The sequence below is a fragment of the Cyprinus carpio genome, chromosome A4 (genome assembly GCF_018340385.1).
Source record: "Cyprinus carpio isolate SPL01 chromosome A4, ASM1834038v1, whole genome shotgun sequence".
NCBI classification, from domain to species: Eukaryota; Metazoa; Chordata; class Actinopteri; order Cypriniformes; family Cyprinidae; genus Cyprinus; species Cyprinus carpio.
The window spans coordinates 6,326,052-6,350,217 of record NC_056575.1 but is presented as its reverse complement, the minus strand read 5'-3'; the positions used below and the strand labels follow the sequence as shown (position 1 = coordinate 6,350,217).

At 40.7% G+C, this 24,166-nt stretch overlaps 1 protein-coding gene across 11 annotated transcripts in view; it reads right to left on the bottom strand.

Moving 5' to 3' along the window:
• LOC109075953 (ELKS/Rab6-interacting/CAST family member 1-like) overlaps positions 1-24,166 on the bottom strand; it is a 191,814-nt gene that overhangs the window by 11,128 nt on the left and 156,520 nt on the right. For 7 of the 11 annotated variants that reach the window (XM_042738654.1, XM_042738660.1, XM_042738675.1 and 4 more), the window contains one exon: positions 10,765-10,950. In XM_042738654.1, the coding sequence (XP_042594588.1) occupies positions 10,765-10,950 (186 nt within the window). Of the gene's footprint in view, positions 1-10,764; positions 10,951-24,166 lie in introns of those variants that run through there. The other 4 variants (XM_042738706.1, XM_042738712.1, XM_042738724.1 and 1 more) reach the window with 1 other exon arrangement.

The window sequence follows — 24,166 nt, the reverse complement described above, 5'->3', positions numbered from 1 at the left end:
GACTGTGCTGACGGCACTGACGATGACTCAGAATGGATGTGTTTCAACAAATGCTGGGCCGCACATTTACGCCTGGAGTGGCACATGGAGATCAAACGACTAAACTCAAACCCTTGAAGCAAATCCACTCTCACATCACCCTGGATGACACAGCCTCGTCTCTGAAACATATACTCCTCCAGATCCTCCAATTTAGTTGGACAACGGGGAATGTTTTCTAGTAAGTTCTCAACCCTATAGCTGAGGCAAAGATGGCAATCAGGAGCACCCTAGGCCTTGGCTAACAAGCTCTAATCAAAAAAGAAAAAAAAAAAGAAAAAAGAAAAGTGTGAAGTAAAGGGGAATCTGGGGTTGAGGATTGACCGCCTTCTGCTAAAGCAATCAAGACTTTGTTCAATAAATCTGCATAATGAAATAACACCATTAGCCTTTCCCCTAAATGTGACACTGCTACAGTATTTTGAGAGAAAACAATGACTCCTTTAGCAGGAAATGTTGTTCTTTTTATCACAGGACTGTATTAAAAGGTCCTCATAATTTTCAAGGAGGGAAGGGGGTGCTGATTTACTCCTCATTTTTAAGAAACCCCCCACCCCCCCCAAAAAAAACTTTGGTCCACCTTTCTCCTATAATAAAGTAAGATGAAGTCACTCAAAGCTCCTTTCTTGAAGGTTCTTCTTTCCAGGCCAAGCTTCAAATGCTCCCCTCTGGTGTCTGCTGGCTCTTGTGTCCTCCGCCAACCTGACACACCTCTTGGATGGAGGTTTTACCCCCTTCCACACCACTTATTTTCCAAAAGGAATAAACTAGATGAACTGGAGTCTCAGCCTCAGATGGCACACTGCCCATGGACACATGAATACTGCACATATTCCTTTAATCCGATTGGCTTTACACAACTATAAAGTGTGCATCAGTATACCTGGAAACAAACTCAAGATGTTGTATTTGCCAATGACAAACATTAACAGCATCAAAAAATTGAAAGGCGCTCAAGATACTCTCACTCTTTGTTTGTGGGACTTGGAAGTCACAAAGATATCCAAAGGTAAACTAGATATCCAAAAGCAGCTACCCTTGGATGAAGGGAAATTCTGATAAAATCTACACACATTCCTGCTATTTTTCCTAGTGTTTTCTCTACAGCTGATCATGGACCAACACTTCTGTGCAATAACAAGAGAGATAGAATGTTTTATCGATCATTCTTTTGAGGTAACAACTTTTTCAGATAACCTGACCCGAATGACACTTAAAAACAGAGCAAACCGTGGTTGGATGGTTTTACTCATCAGTCAAACAGCCTCTACCTGTCTACCAGGATGGGTCTTGGACAGTATGAATTGCAAAAGCATAAAACCATCCACTTTGTCATCTTCCCACTGCAGATGCAGGTCTCTCAATGCAAACTTTTAATGGAGAGTTATAAGAAGAGGATTTACTCTCCATCCCAACTGCTATGGTTGGGTGGCTATGCTACAAGCTCCTATCTTTGAAATCTGCTTTATCTTTGTTAGACTAAACCCTGCACTATTCTCTCTTATCCTTCCCTCGGCTCTCCCAGCTTCTTAGCAGACATACAAACATATCTCTAAAAATGGTTTCTTTGGATCGTATTCAGCTCATGACGAGCTCTTTCCGCACTTCCTCCTCATTAGAGCACGGAAGCCTCTGCGGCTTTATAAAAGCCACTTAAACTGGGATCTCTCTCACACTTTCTCTGTTTGTATTTCCCTTGCTTATCCTCTTACTGTACTTACAACATCCCAGCAGCTTAACACACCATTTTATCTTCCAATTTCTCCCTCATTTTCGCCCCCATTTCGGAACTAAACACTCCTAACATGACTAGCCACAGTGTAATTATGCGCACTGCACGATTTGAGCCAATTGGAACGGAGGGGCGTGGCCGTTTATAAAAAGCGACAGCATCTGATTAGAACCGCCCTCCGCCTCATCTGCGGCCGGATCTGTGCACCTCATCAGTCAAGTGTAATTGAGTTTCAGGGGGGAACGCGGACACACGAGTCGCACCCCTGCCCGCAACTTTGAATGAGGCTGAAGGACTTCAGCGGAGTGGGGCACATATTACGAAGTATGTGGTCAAGTCAGGGACGCAATCACATTCGAAACCTAGACAGAAATAACTTTAGTGTTAACAACCCACCACAAGTTGATGAAAGCCCCATTTTTGATTTTTGCGCTGCTTAGATATTTTTCACTTTTGTTTTTTTCCCCTCCAATGACTCAGACCAAACTGCCACAGGGGTTTCAGGATGCATAGGGATAAATTACAACCACATTCCTCCACAGGCTCTGAGTTGTGCAAATTTTCCTAGCTGCACCTAACGATCATGGCTAGACTGTTGTGAATCCTTGTTTGCTAACGAACAGGAGACTGAGCTATGTGAAATGTCACCACTGTAGGAGATGAAAAACAGCAACATCAATGAGCCAATCAGTTTTCTATGGCAACGGATCTTAATGGAACGGGCCTCACCCTAAACAAACCATCCCTATGGTTAACATGGAAGCACTCTGCCTTTAAAAGAGCCCAACAGGCTATTAAATATTTGTGGAAAATAACCCACTTTCAAACACTGAGTTTCATAAAACCCTTCTCAATCCTTAATGCCTTTTATTAATCTGATAGGCCCTGAATGAGCTGTAAGACTCGTAATATGGCTGCCTACTGGCAAAAAGAGGAAAGAGTAGGATACATCAGGGTATCTTTTTCCAAGCCAAAGTTCAATCCGAAACAGATGCCATGACTGTGAATGGTGTGGGTTTTGTCACATGTGAACGCAAATAAAGCCATCAGAAAGGCAGCGCCACAGACTCACAGCTCCCCTCTTGGCAGGATGATTCATCAGCTGGCCGATAGAGTGACAAACCTCTGAAATATTTCATGTTTAGACTGAAGACCCGTTTTTCATTACTTTCAAAGGATGGAAGAACAAATTAACAAATACATAAATGAAAAATCTGAACATGGCTACAACTAAAATGTTCAGTTCTATGACACGTCAGCTGGTGTAGTTTATGCAGTTGTGGCTCAGTTGCTGTAACCCAACCCAGCGACCAGCTCGGGAACACAAAAACCTGATTCGTCAGGGCGCGAAAATCACAATAAACCTGCTGAAGTATTTCGCTGTTTGCCTTGGCGGCTTCCAGCTGAGAAGGCTCAATCGCGCTTATGGTTTCATCATTTGGGGTATTTATTTCATATATTAATCTTCCTCTCGCCCCGAGTCAAATGTGTTGCGAGACGAACCCTCGTTCCAGCTCTGGAGTCTGAGGTGCTTTCATACATATTCGCTGGGTGGGAAAATAAAGGAGAAGCATGCCCTGGAACAGACAAGCGCAGGGCACAGGGGGCTCATCTCACATCGCTTTGAAGATGGGACTGCATTTTCCCTTGCTCTGGATGTTTAGGGTTCGGCTGAGAAGTTTTGTTGGTTTAGCCGGTCAGCACCCCGTCAGGATTAGCACTCGTTGAAACAATGTATTACAAAAACAGCATTTGAGAGTGGCATTTAGAAAAACTCAGGACAAAAGGAACTAAAGCAACAGGACGTGCTCAAGACTTCAGTTCAGATTAGAGTCTAAAAAGTAATTTCAAATTTTTTGAGGAAAATCACTAGTGCTTAACCTGCAGTCATAATTTACTATGATTTTACTATGTGATTGCTAAGGTATTCAAAGTGTTTTCTATTCTCTATGATGTTGTTGTTTTTAGACATGTCCTTCAAATGTACAGAATTTGTATCACTTTATTGTCCTCCAGGTAAAAACTGTAAAGGAAAAGCTGCAGATTTTATCCATGTCTGTTTAAGATTTATACTTGGTTAGATGTTTGTTTAAATCTGTAATCCTAAGTATGAACAATACTACCAGTAATGCAAAAATCAATAAGTGGTCAGTCTATGACGCCTCTGTGTCTCACCTCCCATTCAGACAACCGCAGTTCAGACGTCTCAACTATGTTAAACTGTCTGCAACCACACACCTTTGTGACTTACAGATGACTACTGTTATTGCTGATACACGGCATTACTTGAACAATGAAGTGAGTAAATGAAAAAGAGGCAGAAAGAGACAGAGACTCTCGTAATGTAAAGGCCCACTTAGAGCAGACATGCACCGGCTCCATGTGTTTTCATTAATTGTGGCTGTGCAGGTTGTGGGCTTGTTCCACTATGTTTACCCCCATTTCCTGCCTATTTAAATTACACTGCACTTACGCAGCCCTGGATTCATGGGCCTGTCAGCCTGCAGCCCACCCCACCAGGCACAGACGCACTGCAGTCACCAACACGACACATCAGGGGGTTGATCCAGGACCAGCTTCGGTTGCCTTTAACCAACAGTCCTTCCTGACAGGTGACAGTCCATTAGAGGAGGTACAGGAGGCGGAGCCTCCTCAAATATCAGTTCATCAAATGAATGGAAGGAAGGAAGGAATTCTTTAAATTTTTTAAATATAGGTACAATGTAAAAACATATATGGACACAATTAGTGCATTGTATCAAATTATTAATTTAAATCTAAGTACTCAGTAGTAGTACATAGTAGTTAAGACACTGGGTCCAAATGTTAATAAATCAATTACAAATAAAACAATAAAACCAATTTAATTGCAAATGCTACAAGTGAATTTAGTCATCACAACATTACATTGTACAGTATGAAATATTAATATTCATTTTGAGATTTGCTAAAGATTATGTCAAACAATTATTAATTTATAGTGTATACATTACACAGTGTAAATTATAGCGTTTTAAAGATTAAGTGAGCATTAGGGTAAGGGTTCAATTTAAAAATCTCTAATATCAGCCAACAACTGATATGGTATTGTTATGGCGCTTTTCCACTGCATGGTATGGCACGGTACATTTCGTTATAGTTCAGTACAGTTCACTGTTGGGGGGGTTTTCCACTAGGTACAGTAAAAGGTACCTGGTACTTTTTTCAGTACCACCTCGGTTGAGGTTCCAAGCGAACTGTACCGTTACCAAAATGTGGCAATGTGATTACTGATTGACCGGAGAGAATTGTCAATACCTGAGTCATTGAACTTGTGACACAGACACACAACAGAACCGCTAGATTTAAATCAGCACAGCCAGCGAAGGAACACAACTGTTTTGAACGAGTGCACATTTTTTTGTTTCGTTGTCTGTTGCAGAAGTACTGACATTCCTCTCGTTGATAGCAGAGGAGCGGATCCAGCGAGAGCTTGATGGGGCGATGCGGAATGAAAAAGTTTTTCAGGAGTCGCAGCAGTAGAGGCGCGCAACTATAAAGGAATGTGAATAATCCCGCCCACTATAAAGCTGTACTAAACTGCAGTGGAAACGCAAACCAAGCCGAGCCGAGCCTTGCCGTGCATTGCCGAGCCGTGTCGTACCACGCAGTGGAAAAGTGCCATTATTCATACAGTACCATTTCAGTTACAGGCAAATATGAGTTTTTTATGCAATTGACACAGCAATTGACAATATGTTCCCAAATGTAACCAAAAAAGGCAAAAAGGAGAAGAAACCAAATTAGTTTTCTTCTGTATTAGAGGAAAACTTTCAAGCCAATTAGTTTTTACTATCACTTTCATATGCAACAGGTGAAGAAAGATTATCAAACTTGACCAAAATACTGAGTAAACTGACTAAACTGTCTAAATTATTGAAGGATCTCATAAAAAAAGAATGACAGAGCCAAAAAAAATGCTACAACGAAGGAGCAGAGGATGGAACATTAGTAATAATCCAAAAAGACGACATGATTACCAAAACCTACTACAATCTAGTATTGGTTTGATTTGAATATCAGCCTCCCTTGAAAACTCCCTCACGGACTGCCACTGGAGCCCACACTGAGACCTGATGCCAGCTCCGACAGGTGTGAGCCTGTGAATCATCACAAAATCTGCATGAATCCTTACTGAACTCTTGATCTATTCGAAGGGGAACGTCTGAAAACAGACGGTTAACATAAACATCTATCGGAGTGCCAATCGGAAAGGAAACAGAGAGGAGAAGTGAGCGAAAGATGGATGAAGGTGTGCTGAGGACGAGTGCGGGAAGAGGGAAGGAAAAAGAATGGAGGACTCAAGGCCTAACAGATTATTTCAGTTCCAGCTCTGAGGTCATTAATAATCAATCTTCTCTAGTTCATGTTTTATTCAGAGTGACCCGTAAAATGCAAGACTCTCCCCTATTTATACAGCTGCCTTTGTGCTGCCAGATCACAGCCAGATGACTTTGGCCAAGGGTGGTCAAGCAATTCGCTTCTCTCCTCCAAGATTGTAAACTTTACATACTGATCTAAGATCAGCAGTCTCTAAAGTAAACAGCAGACTTAAACATTATAAGAGAAGAGGTGAAACTGGCCACAGAACATAACTGAGTAACTTCTCATCATAGACACAGCTGCAGTGCAGGAGTGGGGCGTCTCACAGCTGGGGACAGCGTCACAGATGATTGCATCCTCTCAAGGAATTATTCATAGTGAGGTATTGAAAGCAACAAAAAAAGTACCATGGAATTACCAGCATTGGGTTTAGCTACATTTATGTTATGTATATGTACAAAAATAAATGTACGTGTGTGTGCGTAGCTAAATATATTAACAAAATACCATGTTACTTAATGGCACGGTAACAAAATATAAAAATATATATAATAAGGACATTTAAAGCAAGTAAATATACTTTTCATGTGAAAAGACAGCTAAATGCATAATAAAAAAATAAAGGTATTTAAAAAAGGGTTTAAAAATTTAAAGGTATTTAAAAGTGCATTGTAAAAAATGTATATTCTGTATATATAAATAAATAAAGAATAACAATTTTTTTAAATCATATGCACCATGGTATCCAATGGTCTCTGTACCCAAGTACTCTTTTGTAATGGCGTATTTATTACTCACAACCTAATAACCCTAAAGCTAAACTCTAAAGGCCCTATTAGATGTATAATGCACAATAATTATGTTTTTGTTCCTGAAAACGCCAATTCTTCATCTAAATGGGGTGCGTTTTTGGTGAGTCTATTGTCTTTGTTGGCTCTGTGGGTTGTATGACTGAGTGGTTCTTTCAGCGCCGGCTTAATCACCTTCCTGCATTCCAGCCATTTAAACAGAGATGCAGTAACATCCTGTGAACAGCTCAAACCAAATAAAACAACATTACGCCATAAACAGAGAAAAAGAACAGGCAAGGAGGACGAGCAATAAAGGAAGCATTGACCACAACAGAGGATGAGCTGGCAGCGAGGCCTAATAGGGGGGTCTGGCGGAGTTTAAGTACTACTGTATATGGGTATGAGTTCACAAACGTGTGTTTTTGTGTGGATTATGATCCTCTTGTGTGTTTGCATTGTCTGCATCCTGATTAGTCTATACTGGTGATGCCTTGCAGGCTTATGTATAACTTGGTTGTGCAATCTTCAGTTTTCCTGTCTCAGTAACTCCACCAGTCACCATTAAGATGGAAGGGACAAGAACTTTAGAGAAGAGCCCAAAAAGTGCTGGGTACAGATGAAAAATAAAAGAGGAATTAACTTATTTTGCGTTCTACAGCAGAACGTTATAAAGATTTGGAAACAACATAAGGGTGAGTAAATGATGACAAAAATGTCATTTTTGGGTTAGCTATGCCTTTAAGAGAAGAGAAGCAAAAAGGAAACACTGTCTTTATATGCTATAAATTGTGAGAGAGACAAAGGAAATCAGGGTAAAAAACCTCAAGTCCTACATTACCCATCTCAGTTCCAGCTTAGAGTGCCAGGCCAGTAAAAAGGAAGCCCATAAAAACTGTTAATTAAAAGATCAATGTTTAGCTTCAAAGAAAGCGCAAGGGCTCAAACAGTGTGCAGCCCCTCGTAAATACTGAAGCACATTTTGAATGCAAAAGGCTTGTCATTAGTAGAGGACTGGGCACAGAGGACACCAACCTCAATCCTCTACGGGCTCGATGGCAACTGTGCCATGAAGGGCCATTCAATTAGTTACTAATAACTTGGTTTATAAGAACGATGATCAGCAAAGAGCATCCTCCCAAAATCGAGCCACTTAAGGGTCTACAGAGAGGCATACGTCCATCAAAAGACACCACAAGTAAATTCATGTTGACGTTACTAACAATAATGGACTGAACAGAACACACTAAATTAAGCCAATAATGATCCTAGACTTTTCTCGTCAATTTGAGCCTGTCATGGCCAAACAGGCCCGTTCTGGCATCTTCCGTGCTGAAGGGATCTAAATGGGCGAATTGCAGCGCGGAGAGAACAATAATGTAATGTGCTACACTCCCAACACAGGGAAAAGAAGAGAGGTCAAAAAAGACATCAATCAAATGGGCTTGTGAACGCCGGCAACTTGTCCAATCCACCATCTGCAAGTGATTCCACCATCAGAGAAAGACCAAAAGTGTCTTCAAACGGATTGTGTCTTACATACAGGACATGTAACTGAAGAATGAGCAGGATCCCGTACATGTGGATACCATATGGATGCGAAATGCTAAGTATCTTCGAGCTATTGGATTTGGAGAGGAAAAATCCAGATATATGTGTAACCGTTTGAGAGATAAAGCCTAACGGGTGAAACCTGAAATATTCATTATCTCTGCCTTAATGTGTCCGACATGAAATTGGCATGTTGGCCAAGCCAAAACAACACTGCCAAGTGTTGCAACCCTGCACAAACCTGCATGCTCTTGAACAATCCTACATAATTAATTTGCTCCATACTTACCAATTTATCTGAGGACCCAAGAGAGTCAAAAACCTGGCATGAAGGTCCAGGAGTTCTTATCACCCCCCATGAGATTGGTGCTTTCTAAACACTGTCAGTGATAGTTTGGACAAGATAAACACAGAATTGTTGACCTTACAGAAGGTCCAGGAGGAATAACAGTTTGGAGGAGCCGAGCAAAAACAGAGGTTGACTGTTTGCTGCTTTTGACGGCACTTTTCAGGATAGCCACTAAGTGAAGTGCTGGAGACTGTGATTGAAGACCATTATTCTGGAAATTCTAGCCCTTTTTAAGCACATCATGGGAAAGAACTCAATTTGAAAACCAAAAAACGGACCTCATGTTTACATAGCGCAGTAGCCTCAACTGACCAGTGGCAACACTCAGTTTGAAAAGGCCGTGCAACCTTTCAGTCCGTCCATACAGTCTGATGAAAGCTGTCTCTCTCAAAGGAAAATAAATGTACAGACTTCTCTCTACTTCATATTAAACAAGTACAGGGGGGAAAAAAAGTCCCTTGGAAAGTGCCAATTTTTGGAACAAAGTTTACTTGCAGCAAACTAAAAATCTTAAACATTATTTGTTCGCTGGCCAAAGGCTTGTCATCAGGCAGCCCACATAAAAAAATGCATTTCAATAATGTCAGAGCGAGCCAAAAACCTGCCAAGCAGATAGTTCCCCGTGCAGTGAAACACATGAGCATTGTATGAGCCTTGGCACCATCACAGCAGATCACTCTCCTCTCCTTTTGAGGAATGGGGCCGATTTAAAGTGTGTATAATGTATATGTAGACTTCCAGACAATTTATTTTTATGATGTTACAAAAAGCATTAGGGATGGATGCAGAACCGGGATGCATAGACTCAGGGACTAAACCCAGTGTCCGTTTGCAGACAATTTACTGTTACGGTAGGTATGGCAATGGGTTCAAAGTGAAGAGCAGAAAACGGATCCACACATGCATTTATTACAGAGAAGGGATCGTTCATCATGGAGAGACTAAATCCAGCCACTACCTCCTCAAACGCTTCTCTCTTTCACCATCCAAATGCTGACACTCCTTTTCTTTATCGCGCCATTCCAGTTGCTCTTTTTTTTAATGTCTTTCTCACCCCTCCCCTTCCTCCACTCTTGGCTCTCCCCCGCCTTTTAAGTGAGCCTTGGGTAGCATTTTGGTTTTCTTTTGTTAAAGTAACAGTAAACGAAGCTAATAAAACACAATATATTGGACAATTTATTTTCTGTAGGAACACATTCCACTCTATAAAGAGGACTAATGGCATTTACACAGAGCTGGACTGATTCTTAAAGCCAATAGGAGATTTATAGACAGTGAAGGTTAGCGTCAGCTAAGGCCTGTGCGGTCCAGGCCAGATGGCTCCAATAATCAATGGGTGACAAATCCAACTACCCGAGAGACCTTGCAGTACCTTGAGTGCACATATACACATAAATACATAAAGTTGTGGAATTGTGAAGAAAAGGCAAGATGTATAAAAAGTTATCTATCAAGTCTTTTTTATGGCAACAGTTTACGATAAGGTTCAATTTAGTACCATTACTTAATGCAACAGATATATTATAATAGGCATTATGTCTGTATTGTTTCATATAATTCTACTACTACTACTAATAAATGATATTTTAAAGGATATTAAAATAGAAAACATTATTTCATATTGTAAGAACATTTTGGCAGATTACTGTTTTTTTCTGTATTTTTGATCAAATAAATGCAGGCCTGATGAGCATAAGAGACTTTTTTAAAAAACATAAGTCTTACTTATTACTCTATTATAATAAATGCTGTTCATGCAAGCTAATGCATTAATTCATGTTAATGCCCTAAACCTTACTGTAAAGTGTAATCATTTTCTTAATGGGAATCTGCTGAAAAACACAATTGTGAATGGAGCAACACTAGATAGATCACCATAATCAATGGATACATGCAATAAAAAGTGATACATTTCATAGAAAAAGAGTATCACCCTTTCTTACCTGTTCAGGGCTCATCTTCTGGAGCTCCTCCTCCCAGGCGTCCTGTTGGCTGTGGTGGTATGCGGAGGGTGGGGCCAGGTCCTGCAGGATGTGGGGGTCTCTCTCGTGGCACAGGGCTGTGAGGTGGCCGATGTACAGTTTCAGCTTACTGCGGTTCTGATTGAGGTCTATGAGTGGGGGGATAATCTGTCCAAAACAGGAATGAGGAAATGGGTTAGAGATAAAGAGTCATTTTAATCTCAGTTTTCCTCTACCGTTCAAGAATTAGATGTTTGGACACGAGCCAGGGAGATAAAAAGGCGGGTATGCAGAAGCATGCTTAAATGACACGCAAACAACACTTTTAACAAGCCAGAACACAGAGTTCAAATTTTGCTTGGTCACATATGATTGTATTCAAAAAGGAGGAGGAAAAAAAAGAACAATATTCAGTGAAAGGTTGATGATTATTGTTGATGGTAGACAGCTGATGAAAATGATTAATAGTGGTGACAGTGGTATAATAAAAAATGTGTCAGAAGAAACATTACCATTCCAGGAACACAGACAAACAATCTCAGTTACCTGGACCGCTGCCGACAGATGCCCAGTCTTTACAAAACATCTCTATACACACAGCAGACACTCACACAGCTTTTCCATATCCATCAATATAATACATACACTTGTGTGGGAGAAAATCCAGAAACCATATGTCTCCTGCCATGTGTGTATCCTTCTGGCTTCAAAAAAGGATTCTGGTACAATGCATGATTAAGCCATCACATTTGTTTTCACATCAATCTAAAAATGAGATAAATAGCAACATGCTTGTGTTGAAGTGAGTGAGAGTTTGTTGTATTCTTTATTTTGAATGTCGTTGCCTAGGAGTTAAAGGCCTGAACTGGAACTAAAAGGCTGTTGGTTAATACATAATAATAGAATAGAAAATAGAATATAATATATAATGACATTCAGTACATTTACATAGCTTAAGAATAAGAATTATGGAGTACGAGCCTTACTGATAAAAAGCCATAATAACATAAAATACATTTTTAGAATTATTTTTTCGAAAATATATTTTATTAAATTAAAATTATTTTAAAGTACTATTAAAGTAAAAATGTAATACTTCGATCAATACCGATGACACTGGATGGAAAACAGACTCTTAGCGATATTTTCTTCTACGAGTGTCATCTACATAAAATGATAAAACAATAATGCATAGCTGAGTAAAAGGACAGCTTGAATCAAGATGTTACATAAGCTAGTTTGGGCTGCAATGGTGGAGCCATAAATTCTGGGATGAGAGAGGTGAGCAATGTTTTTGAAATACTACAGTACAACACAAGACAGAAGAAGATCTATTGAAATGTTGCCTTATAAATACCTGCTCAAAGAGGGCCGAGAACATAGTAGGGCTTAGGGAGCTCTGTGAATGCTCCTCATCGCTCAATAGCAGAAAGCAAATAGTTACCTGATTGTCGAGAAGCGGGGAGAGGAAACAGAGGCTAAAAAGAAAGAGTGAGTAATGAGAGAGATGTAAGAAAAGAGTCTGCTTTCGTCTGAAGCGGCCCGAGCTCGCAGGAACATTTGTGTCCCCACACTTTATTAATTCTTATTAACCTCATCTGTATCTTTCCAGGGCAGAATGTTATTCTGTTTTCGTTGGCTTGCCAGAGGCAATGAAGGCTCTCTAGGGTGGACCCTGGCCGCGGAGTGCGATCAAACAAAACTGTGAAAGAACGAGATGGAAGAAGGTGGAGGAAGACCAAGGTTGAAAAGCTTATGAGAGAAAGAAAGGCTAAAGTGGGCCGCCGGTTCTCTCTGGCTCTGGAACCAATTAGAGGACGCAAACTGGGTCTCTGCATAGAACCAGAGCAGCAGACGCACAGAGACCTACATCATGCTCTCGTTAGTCTACGGTCTAGCATGGCCCGGCCTTCAAAACCTACTAAGGCACATTTGGGTGCCAAAACTCAAACCCCTGCCTCATGGTGGATGAATAATAAAGCAGGAATTCATCTGTTGAAATCATCTGTTAAATCAGCTGTGACAAAAAATGTATCTACATAACACACGGCAGACCAATGGCGGAGTCTTTCGTATCAAAGCCAGATCTAAAACAGCTGTAAGGGGTGACATGTCCTTCCGCATCTCCATCAGGTCTTGTCTCTCAGCCAAGTGGAGGATATATGGGGCCTCCGTATTGACTGGCAACCACAGAAAGAGGGACGAGGCCTTAAAAAGGCGGTCTGATAGAAGCCCTCCAAACCACTGTGACAAAACGGCTGGGTGGATATGCTCAGAAAAACAGCTGAGTTAAAATAAACCCAGCCTTTGCGATGGTGCCACATAAATGTGCGCACGCACACACCATTACACAGAGACTTGCTACATACATGGTTGACTGAAAGCATGCTGTGCACTAATAAGCTTTAAAAAGGCCCAACAAGTGATGGGATTTGACGTTTATTCCCTTCTCTTCCTCCCCATCTGCTCTTAGAAAGGATGAATGGAGACCAGTTTCCAGCTGTAGACAAATGCCCAAACACAGCTCTATCCATCACCCTCTGGTTTTAACTACTAAGTCAACACCTCTTTGGTGGCAGAAACGGTCCAGAAAACCTCACCTGACTGTCCTGCTTCATCACCTGGAATCAGGTTAGTAGTAAAGTAAAGAAATGTATATGGAAGGGTCATGCTCAGGCTTTGAGGATGGCCACAGTTAGCCAAGCTCTAGTTACCATAGCGCTAACATCGGTCTTGTCATGGCTGGTGATGTTTTCTGTCGACTGTCATAACTGTTTGGCTTGTGCCCATGTTGCCATTACATAAAAAACTGGAAAAAAAAAAGCCCTGTGGTAGACTGAGATCATAAATCATGCAACAATAACAGAAACAAATATCATGCCCAGGTGACAGATTTACAACAGGGGAAATTTCCACTCAAAGCACCATTTGTCTCGTCTTGCTTTGGACACACACAATGGATGGAAGTGGGTCCCTGTTTACCCATCATGCCTTGCATGACGTCCAGGAAAAATTATCTATTTAACAGCTCATCCATCTTTCCAAGATGTCTCCAAGAGAAGTTCTGCCAATTATTTTTTTTAATCTAATTAATTACATGATACGTCAATTAATTAATGAAATGCATTTTAATGACATGTATAAATATTTCCTAGAAAGCCCCAAATTAAAGTACGGGTAATTTAAAATATTTATATTATTGTGTTTATATTGGACTTTAGATATTAACACAGGCTTATAGTTTGTTTTATTTCCATATTATTGAACATAAGTACATTCTGCAAACATTTTTTTTCTTTCCCACAGACATGTAAATGCATATATTGAGTATTTTTCAATCACTTTTAATGTGCTACATAAAATCAAATTTTAGAAAAATGAGTTATGTTTTGAATATTGTGCTACATTTTACTTTTTGAAGTTATTTTGTAATGATGGCAGACTATTTGCTTCCATTAAATAAACATTTTTATATTAAAATATACAATAACATAAAAATATAAAAACGTGGTATTATTTTAAAACAGTTTGTGGTTAAATTTCAATAAAAGAAAATATTTTTAAAAAAGACTTTTTTTTTCTTAGTGTTTTTATGGTTACATTTTTAGAAATTGTGTGTGATATATATACTGTATGTGTATATATACACTTCATTTTCAATTAATTTCTACATATTATGCAGCAAAATGTGATATCACTAATTTATTTTTGGGGGGTTAAGTTTTTTTTTTTTTTTTCAGCAAAATCAACTGTATTATTGTATATACTTTTGTTGTGATATAAAATATCTAATGTCATAAGAAATTGTTCATTTCACCTACCCAAAGGTTCTCACAATGCCACTGAAAATACACCCACTAAGAACACTGCTAAGTGCGCCCTTCCACAAAAAAAGCTCAATCACTTGTACTGAACGACCGTTGATGTGACAGTGACAGAATAAAGTCAGAGTCAGGACTCCTGGGACCCTCTACTGACCCTCTAAGGACAAAAATATCAATAGACTTGTGAGCATTGACCACAAAGACCCATGTCTGCTCTCTTGCTCTTTGCCACATTGATCACCTTCTTGGACCTCACACTGCAGCTCCCGCCTAAAGACTAGCTTTCGCAAAAGGTTTACTGAGGAATCTGTCCATCTGCTCTTTCATTATGTTCCCTCTAAAAGAAGCTGTCTTCACCAGATGCTGCAGTGTGTTGCATACCTACTCCTACCTGGCACTGTCATAACTTGAGAACCCCCCCTCTCAAAAAGACCAGGAGGGAAAGAAAAGTCAGACCCCTCAAACAATGACCGGTCTCCTTTACATTTTCCCTCTCTCATTTATCACCTATCAGCTCATCGGACGCCATTCGATACCCACACTGAGAGGCAGGAACCTGGATCAATGCTGTCAGTCAGGCGGTCCATCAGAGACGAGCCACTGGCTGCTTCCTCAAAGACTCCAGAGACCCGGCAGCACAGGAAGCCCCCGAAGTGGCCTTGAAGCCCAGTTCAGAACAGCTCGCCCCGGGTGGTGGAGGATCTGCAGATCGCGGGCCTCTCTCACAGTAGCCGGTCTCCGGCACACATCCTTTCCCGTGGCTGAGAGTTTTATTGGGCTATCCTCTTTCAGACTCGCTGCGCTATGTGTCCATGAGTGTTAAGGGGATAAAGATAAGGAGGGACTGCAAAGCTTCAAACCTGCGAGACGCTGACAAGGCCGGTGGGCCTGCCGTCGTAAAGTGCTTTTCAAGAAAGAGACAAATCACCTCCGCAGCATGCAAAAAAACACTGACATGAGAGAATAATGACTGTCAAATAAAGGGTAAGGGGGCGAAAAGACACACACATACCTCCCCAAAACGCACGTACAGAAACATATGTAATCCGAGCGCGGAGAGCAGATCCGGACAGCAGATTAAGAGCAGGTGAGTCAGTCTGTCTTTCCATACTGTCATTTCATAAGCAACTGACCGCAATGCCTCCATCCACAGTTCTCAATATATCTCGGTAGACCCCTCATACACACACACACACACACACACACCACAGTCTTCTAATTCTATCATTTGCACAAGCATTACAGTATAAAAAAAAGTTAAAAAATACAAATATTATAAAAATATTATTATAGTATAATCCAACAAAATAATCCAATCTAGTAAAATATTTAATAATTCAAAAGGAACAAATTTGATTCTAAATTAACAAAAATATGCAAAAATGCATATGTTCTCATATGTTTATTAAGATTAAAACATATCACTTTACATTTCTAGCAAAATATTAAGTAAAAAAGAAAAACTCATTTTGTTTCAAAACAAAAAATAAAAAGTAACAAAAAAGGTAAATAAAAATATAAATTTAAAAATATAAATATGAAATATATTTTAATCTTTATTAACTAGATTAAAAAAACATCACTTCATATATCAAGTAAAATATCAGGTAAAAAATAATAAAAAATAAAAATAAATTAGATTCAAAACAAATGTAAAAAAATGACAAAGATACACAAAAATGCATATATATTTTATAGCAAAAATATTAAAACATAAAATAAAATAAATAGCTTAATAAATGTAAGAAAATACGTATATAATGTTTTTTTTTTTTTTTTTTTAAACAAAGTCGATTACCAAAAAGGTCCTACAATGCCTTTTTCTCTCTCGTATGCTACAAAAAAGCACTCATGTTTTAAGAGATGCAAGATTTATGCATGTCAGGGCTCCATTCCTGTAGCTTTTTATGAACTTAGAGCCTCGTCACCTATTTACGCAGGTTTTTATATAAATGCCATTAGATTTATACTGGTGTGTGTGGTGGTGGTGGGGTGGGGGGTTTATGACTGTTGACTTACATGCCAAAGCTCTCCCAGTCTCTGCCTAATAGAATAAGCAGGTCTTTAATAGCACTGGGTGGGGGAAAGCAGGACAAAAAGCCAAGGCAGGTTACTGTTGACTCTGGAGAAGGATGGAGGGAATTTTTACACCAAGCAACTCCCAGTGTCACCATCATAGCGCCATTTAAACAGACCATGAAGGCTGGAGTCTAGGGACGGCATTCCATTCATTGTGTGTTTGTGCGTGTGCGTATCCAAAGCCGTAATGAGCAAAAAAGACTTGAAGCTGCCAAAAAGAAATTAGCCTCTGGAAAAGGGAAGTAAAGCTGTCGTGTGGGTTGTAGTTTAACTCCAGGAAGTTGGAGGAGTGGCCATGGGGGTCGTCACCCTGAAGGTGAGGGGTGTTCGGGTGAAAGGAGGTCCTAACCTCTTCAAACTGAGGTTGAGGGGCATCATTAACCGGGTGTGCTGAAGAGAAAGCAGAGGAAGGGGTGAACATGTAGCAAAGCTCCACAACATCTATCCCACTGTGAGGGCAAACCAGACGAGTTAATGACTTAAAGCCAGATCTGAGCATAACTACAGGGAGCTCAGAAAACATGGACGGAAGACTTAAATCTTAACCATAAATGTGTCACATTTGACTTTAAACTTACGATGCAAGGAAGACCTTTGACTTGAGTCTGTTTCTTTAATGGCATCTTTTATCTGAGGTCTTAAAAAGCTGTCTGCTGTTTGCATTATTTTTGTTGTTTGACCAACTTCTGTCTCCTTTGCTGTATTTTTATGCCTCTGAGCATCCTAAGGAACCCAAGTTTGTCTGGATAGCTGAGCAACTGCTGTTATGACGAATGGGAAGAATAACAGATAGCTTTCTCCATGTATTATAATGACTTGGAGCAATTTTGTTGCAGAGAGATCCCCATGGACTCATGTTTATAAACAGCCCCAACTTTTGGTGTAACTGGTGCTCCATGAGAGAAGGAGTTTTGAGAACAGCTGTGAATGGAGAGATCTAAGGAGAACTACATCCTGGGGTCAAAGGGTTTCCTCTGTGTACCACTCAACACCAGAAGACTTACGCCGCTACGCATGTAAAGACAGGGGGCAGAGGAAGCAGAAAGGCTGAAAATGGGGCTCTAGGTGGGTTCAAGGGTGCAGAGTTGGTAGAGATGGCTCTAACAGACTCCCTCTGGCTCAGAGGAAAGAAATACACAATCCTCTGCTATCACACCTGGTCCTCAGAGACAGGAATACTTTAGGTGAGGAGGAAGTGTGTCTCAGTGGTTCAAAGAAAAATTGGCACGTTCACATAGGCCTTGAAAATACACACAAAGCCATATAATAAATTCATGTAATGTTATATTTTATATAATACAAGACAATACAATACAATATATAATATAATAATATGTGTTATATAAGAATACTGTACTACACTGTTTTCATTAATATTGATTTTTTTTATATATTTTCCGTTTTAATTTTAGTAAAAGTTTTAATTTGGTTGTTTTTGACTTTAAAAAGTTTGATTTTTATATATATATATTTTTTTTATTTCAGTAAACATTTATTTCAAGTAACAAAAAATATTTTCTTCACATTTTAGTTCTACTTTCAGTTTTAGTTAACTATAATGACCCTGTATATAATATAAATATGTATATCTATTTAATTTGCAATATATTATTATTTATAATAAATAAATAATCATTACATTTTAAATATTAAAAAAATACCATGAACAATGAACTAATGTATGTACATTAGAAAAGTATGTGACACATTAAAACTTATAAAATCAGCATTTTTAAAAAAGAAATCACTCTGTGGATATGTGGTATCTCCATGCTTTTTATATATGTTATCTATATATATTTTATATTTATGTAGTATACACCATTGTTCCACCTAGCTCTAATTTCACACGTGAACTTGTGTTCTGGTGTGGTAAGATATCTCTGCACATATGTGTAACATGTTCACCTGCAATGCCTCTTTTAAGTGTGAACCACACATGGTAGGTTTCCCTTTTTATTGACTGATAATAGAGGTAGTTCTAGGCCCTTGATTTTAGGCTTAATTGGAGAGCTGGGTAAACGGAAACAGACTGAATCCAGGGTTAGGTGGGGGGAAAAAACAAAGAGGAAGAATCTGCAATGGAGGAAGAAATAAAAGGAGAGGTAGCAGCGCTGCAGTTTCCACCCGTCCGGTCTCTAGTGCTCATTCTGTCCACGGCTGGTTAAGTGCTAAATGAACTGCGAGATTTAAGGTGGTTGTTGGACAGGGTGCAGAATCTGAGCCAGCTCTTTCCTATCAGCTTTAAATCAGACGAGTGGCGTCCACAGGGGGGGCAGGAGGGCTCAACCTGCTCCAGGCCCCCCAGCCACAGCTCTGGAAAGCATTAAGGCCTATTGACATGTCGCAGGGAGTTTATTAGTAGTATGAAGCTAACATTCAGCGGGTGGAGATTAGACATGTTGCATACATGTCTAAGCAGCCCTAGTAAAAACAAGTACAATCTGGAAGTGAACAAATCAACACATTTTCAGTGATGAATCCCAGGGAAATACAGCATAACCAATACAGCACCAGTTCCAGATGAATTGTTCTTTAACATGCATGGTACTCACCTTTTAAAACTCATAGCTCACTGCAATAACCATTCCTTTCAGTCTTTCTCTGGAGTAGGAAACGCTCAGACAATTGCATTATCAGTTAGCAGTTAGACTCTCTAAAGTCACAAGGATTTTCCACAGCTCAAAGTCATGGACCATTACGGATTAATATTATGAGCACTTTCCCCTCCTAACCTGGAGAGGGAAGCCGACAGGCGCAGCGCCCAGGATAGGGCTCCCACGTCCGCCCGTTAACACATCCAGAAATGGCGCCCTGAACCAGGGGGCCAAAACGTTCCGACCACATGATCCACCACAATGAGCCTCGAACTTTACTGTTTCAGCAGCTTGCGCAGAAACTCTGGCCATGCTGGGTTCAGCGGGTTTGACGAGGGAGGAGTCGTGCGATTATTTGTTTTGATAGGATTGTTCGCCGTCATTTGGTAATTCTGAGGTCAACACACAGAAATTCATACTTTTATTATCGCCAGCACCCACCAATTAATGAAGATTCTGAGGGGAGAACTGACGCAATGGTGGGGCGAAAACAAAAAAGAGGGCATTTTTCATCAAGTAGCATTCAGCACAAATGCTGTGGTTCGATTGACATCTTTAGTCTATTTTCCTAGTTTACCCTCTGACATAGACCAGGCAAGCAGAACCCAGCTGGCCAGTATGTCCTTGGGTTGCCATAGTTCCAAGAGGGAAACCAGAAACACGGATGCGCCATTAAAATTTATTTTTCTTGAGTGATGCATCCTGGGAGAGAAGGCCAAGACTTGTGGTTTGCTGAGGCCTTAAAAAGCAGGGCAGTCAGGCAGTGAAGCAAGACCGGGCAAACGAAGCTGCCCCAAAAAAGCAAAGTTATGCCTGAGAGAGTGAGAAAGAGAGGAGAGAGGAAACATTAAGAACGAGGTAGAGAGGGCAAGAAAGCGTACATCAAAAGCGGCACTTTCATATCTTCAAAAGTGAACAAATGTTGCCCCACAAGGCAGATAAAATCCAAACTGCAGGACTATTTATAGCTGGACTGGAAATCGTGAGAAACAGAACGTGTTGAGATAACTTCTGACATGACTAGTGAACTTAACCTCCCCAAACACGTACCATCTCCAACCGAGCCAGATCAGAATTCCTCTCAGGAAAATACATATATTGACATACTCCATGAAAACCAGAGGTGGCGGGGGAAGTCATTGCCTATCCAGCTGATGCTAAGCAGAGTCTCTCTCAGGATCCAGCAGAGAACGTTCAGCCAGAAGCCTTGACAGAGGAGAGATTCAACACACTCCTATACAAGCATTTATTGGTGAGCTCATCCTTCATGAGACCATCTCAGTGCTTAGATGCCGCTGTCTCAACTCTCTTCCGATTAGCCTATTTAAAAGTAGCTGCTGCAGAACTACAGCCATTCATCTCGTCTCCAAGGGCAGTCATCGGTCTCTCATCAAGCCAAGCGAGAGGCTCCGATTACAGGGTCAGATAAAACCCGCCGAATGTGTGCTTCTGAGACCAACTGGATGATATCTGTCGCACGCTTGATTGGCTCAGAGTCATTTCAGTCTACTGGCCTCTCCCGAGACACTGTGAGCAACGGCCATCCGTTAAATGACCTCTGACCCCTTGTAAGGAGCTAGGGTATGTTTCCAATGAGACCCTATTTCCTCATTTCCTATGGCATGCTCTTACAAACGGAGAAGCGATTCCTCTCGGAGAGTGACTGATTGAGCCATTTGGGGTACAGTGACTCTCTTCTGTTCCAGGGATGTAGATCTCAGTTTCATGGTACAGGAAGTGGGGCAGCATGGTTCAGGGGCTCAGCAGAAACTCCAAGTTTGTCCTCTGCCAAAGGAAGTCCCCCCAGACTGAGTGAGGGCCCCACCACTGTCTACCCTCCTGTCTACACCAGGCGCATGGAGCCAGAGGCCAGTTTTATATTGAAATCATATGGAGGTGGGAAGGTTTCAACAACGACCCCCTGCAACTTCCCTCGCCACCACATGTTTCCCATTTTAATCTAATTATAAATATTTGGACTGGAATCAGTTGGAATCAGAAAGAAAAAAGTCAAGTTGGAATAAACAATGCAAGTACAAAAGGCAAATAAGAAAGCAAACATGCATTTTGGGTTCATATTAATGACTAAAACAGAGCTATTGAAATATTCCCCCTCTGACCACTGAGCCATTTTTGAGCTGAAAGAAAAGAAAAAAAAAAAAACAGCAACGAGGTCTGTTCTCTCACTGAGGGGCGGGACAGTTTTAATAATGTGGGCAAATGGTGGGTGGTTGTGCTCATGGGACGAGTTCAGCAGAGGTTACACCTTAGTTGCTCCAGCAAGACGGGTACCCACTGACCCCTGGAATATGCGAGTGATTGCCAAAATGTTTTACGGTTTTCCATGGAATTGCACCGTCCAAATGGTAAGTAATGTCTAAGGTCGTCAAATAGAGGTGACATGACAATGGAGTCTTCATTACTTTTCTGCTCCGCATGCTAACACCCGCACTGGCATCATGTCGTATGTGAGTCACTTTGAAAACAAACTTGTGACAAAAGAAAGATGGAGGAATGAGAAATTTAGTGAGGCAGATGCAGCAAAGGAAAAAAAGTGGTGGACTGACCTGTTTTAGGAGGATGGAAACAAATGGTTGACAAATTTCTTGCTCATAAGGATGTCTTGCATCCGGCTCTGGGTTTCACGGAAAATGAAATGATACGGTCAGGTTTGTGATGGTGGACTAGGGCTGGTCCGAATACCATTTTTTGAGCCTCGAAGCTTTGGTAGTAATCAACACCGAATATTCAAAGTTTCGGAGGGAGGGGGCTGAACATATTCCTCTCTCAACACCGTGTCTACACCGGACGCCGCGCCATGACAAAATACAATAGAACCTATTATGTTGTCTACATTGGATGCGGCGTTCTATTTATTAAGTACTGATACAAATTTAAAATGTTTTTCAATGGTCGCTTTGTTGCGTCCAGTGTAGACAGACTTTAGCTGTTGCGGCGCGGTGCGGCCGTATAACTGTCCGATGTAGACATGGTTTAATAAAGGCAGGAATCTATGTGTGTCTGTCTGTCTGCATTTTTATTATGGCGAGAACTGGCATACTTCTTACAGAACTCTTTTTCAAACTTTAAAGGTTTTTCAAACTTGATGTGCTATTGTGGTAGGCAGTTTTAAATAGCATATTTGGCACACTGCCTTTGTTTTGTCCTCACTCAATTTAAAGTGCTTCCACACAGCTGAGGTCTTTGGCATTTTTGTCTTCTCTTTCAGATTAAATGAATCATGACATTCATGACGTTCACTCATGGGCGATTCAAGCGCGAATGAGAACCGTTTTGTGGGGGATGATAAGTATAAAAAAAAAAAAAAAAATATGAATGAATATTCGAATCTCAAAATAAAAATCGAATGCCAACCCACTGAACAAATATTTGAATATTCTGGTCCAGCCCTAACGTTTTTCCCACTTCCTTCAGACATCCAGGCTTAAACTGAGAAGCATTTTCAAAATCAATTCAAACAGGTAAGAGGACAAACAGACAAGAAGTAAAGTTACTTCAAAATGGTTGATGCTCTAACAGTCCCCCTGACATTTTAAGCTAACTCCGTCTTGACAAATATTCTGTTAGTGAAACAGGAATAACTCTGAAAGTTTCAAGCTCCCTTACTCATGGGTGTTAATTTCCAGAACTCCAGAACATTGAAAAACCACAAACATTTATCACACAGTGACACTGAAATGATGGAAGAGGACAACAAAAGCAGACATGTATCAGTTATCCACAAAGCTACAAGAGAAAATACGAAGCCCTAAAGTACAACTACACAAAACAGAGTCAAGGGCCAGAGGGCATCTGTAAATGTCACACACCTAGCGATGCACCACACATATTAAAACGGACTGCATTTCATCATAGCCGAAACCGATTCCAGGGTTGTGGTGGGTTATCGTGCCAAACGGCGAGCAATTAAATAGGCCTCGACCACCCACAATTCAACATGAGGGAGATCAGAGTCATGTTCAGATTATTACCCTCTCTAATCATGCGCTTGTACGTACGACTGCAGTTTGCCCTGAGAACATGGTTTGGAGAACACGGCTGCCCTTTATGTGAGCCTTAATACATTCAGAGGCTTGGGGTCTTGATCTCCTCTGCTAAATGCCATTACAAGTTTTACATGGTCATATGATACACAAGGAGCAACTTTCATGTTACGGTTACAGGTACGGTTTGGCACCGTGGGTGTAGTGTAGGGTGATTTCTTCCTCGAAATCGTAGAGGCTCAGACGTTAAGAATTGTGAACGAAGCAAAAACATTAACGAAAGGGGCCCATTAGTTGCCTGAAATAGGACACAGTGTATGTGGGCAGCTGTTCACATTAAAACCCTCCCTTCACACTGCTGAGACACTCGGCCCACCGCTCACACAATTCCACTCTGTTCTCCAGTGCTCTGCTACGCCTAATTGCACTCACAGTATAGTGCACAGTTTACCGCATGCGACTGTTCATGCGATGGACATGTGTTATCTGTGGGCTACATTGACGGGGAGCGACCTGCTAATTAATTACAGTCAAAACGCCACATGACATTTAGCATCACCATGGGCATGGGGCAACGGCTCTGATGGGAGAGCGCAAACCGTTGCGCATGTGTCCTATGGTTTGAACATGTGCAGCTCATATGTATTCTATGGTCTATCTGTTTCCTCAAAACCATCCATCAAAACTGTCAGTGTGGAAGCAAATATGAGAATGTTGTTGTTTTTTTGGAGGGAATAGACAGGAAAAGACCAGAGCAGTCAAAAAGCAGACAGGTCGATTTGTTCCTTGGCTGTCTGTGTAAAATAATAAAGGTGGAGGGAAGAATTCAACTCTCTGCGTGACAGAAATCCTGAATAGATGTTAGACAAGGGATGGGAAA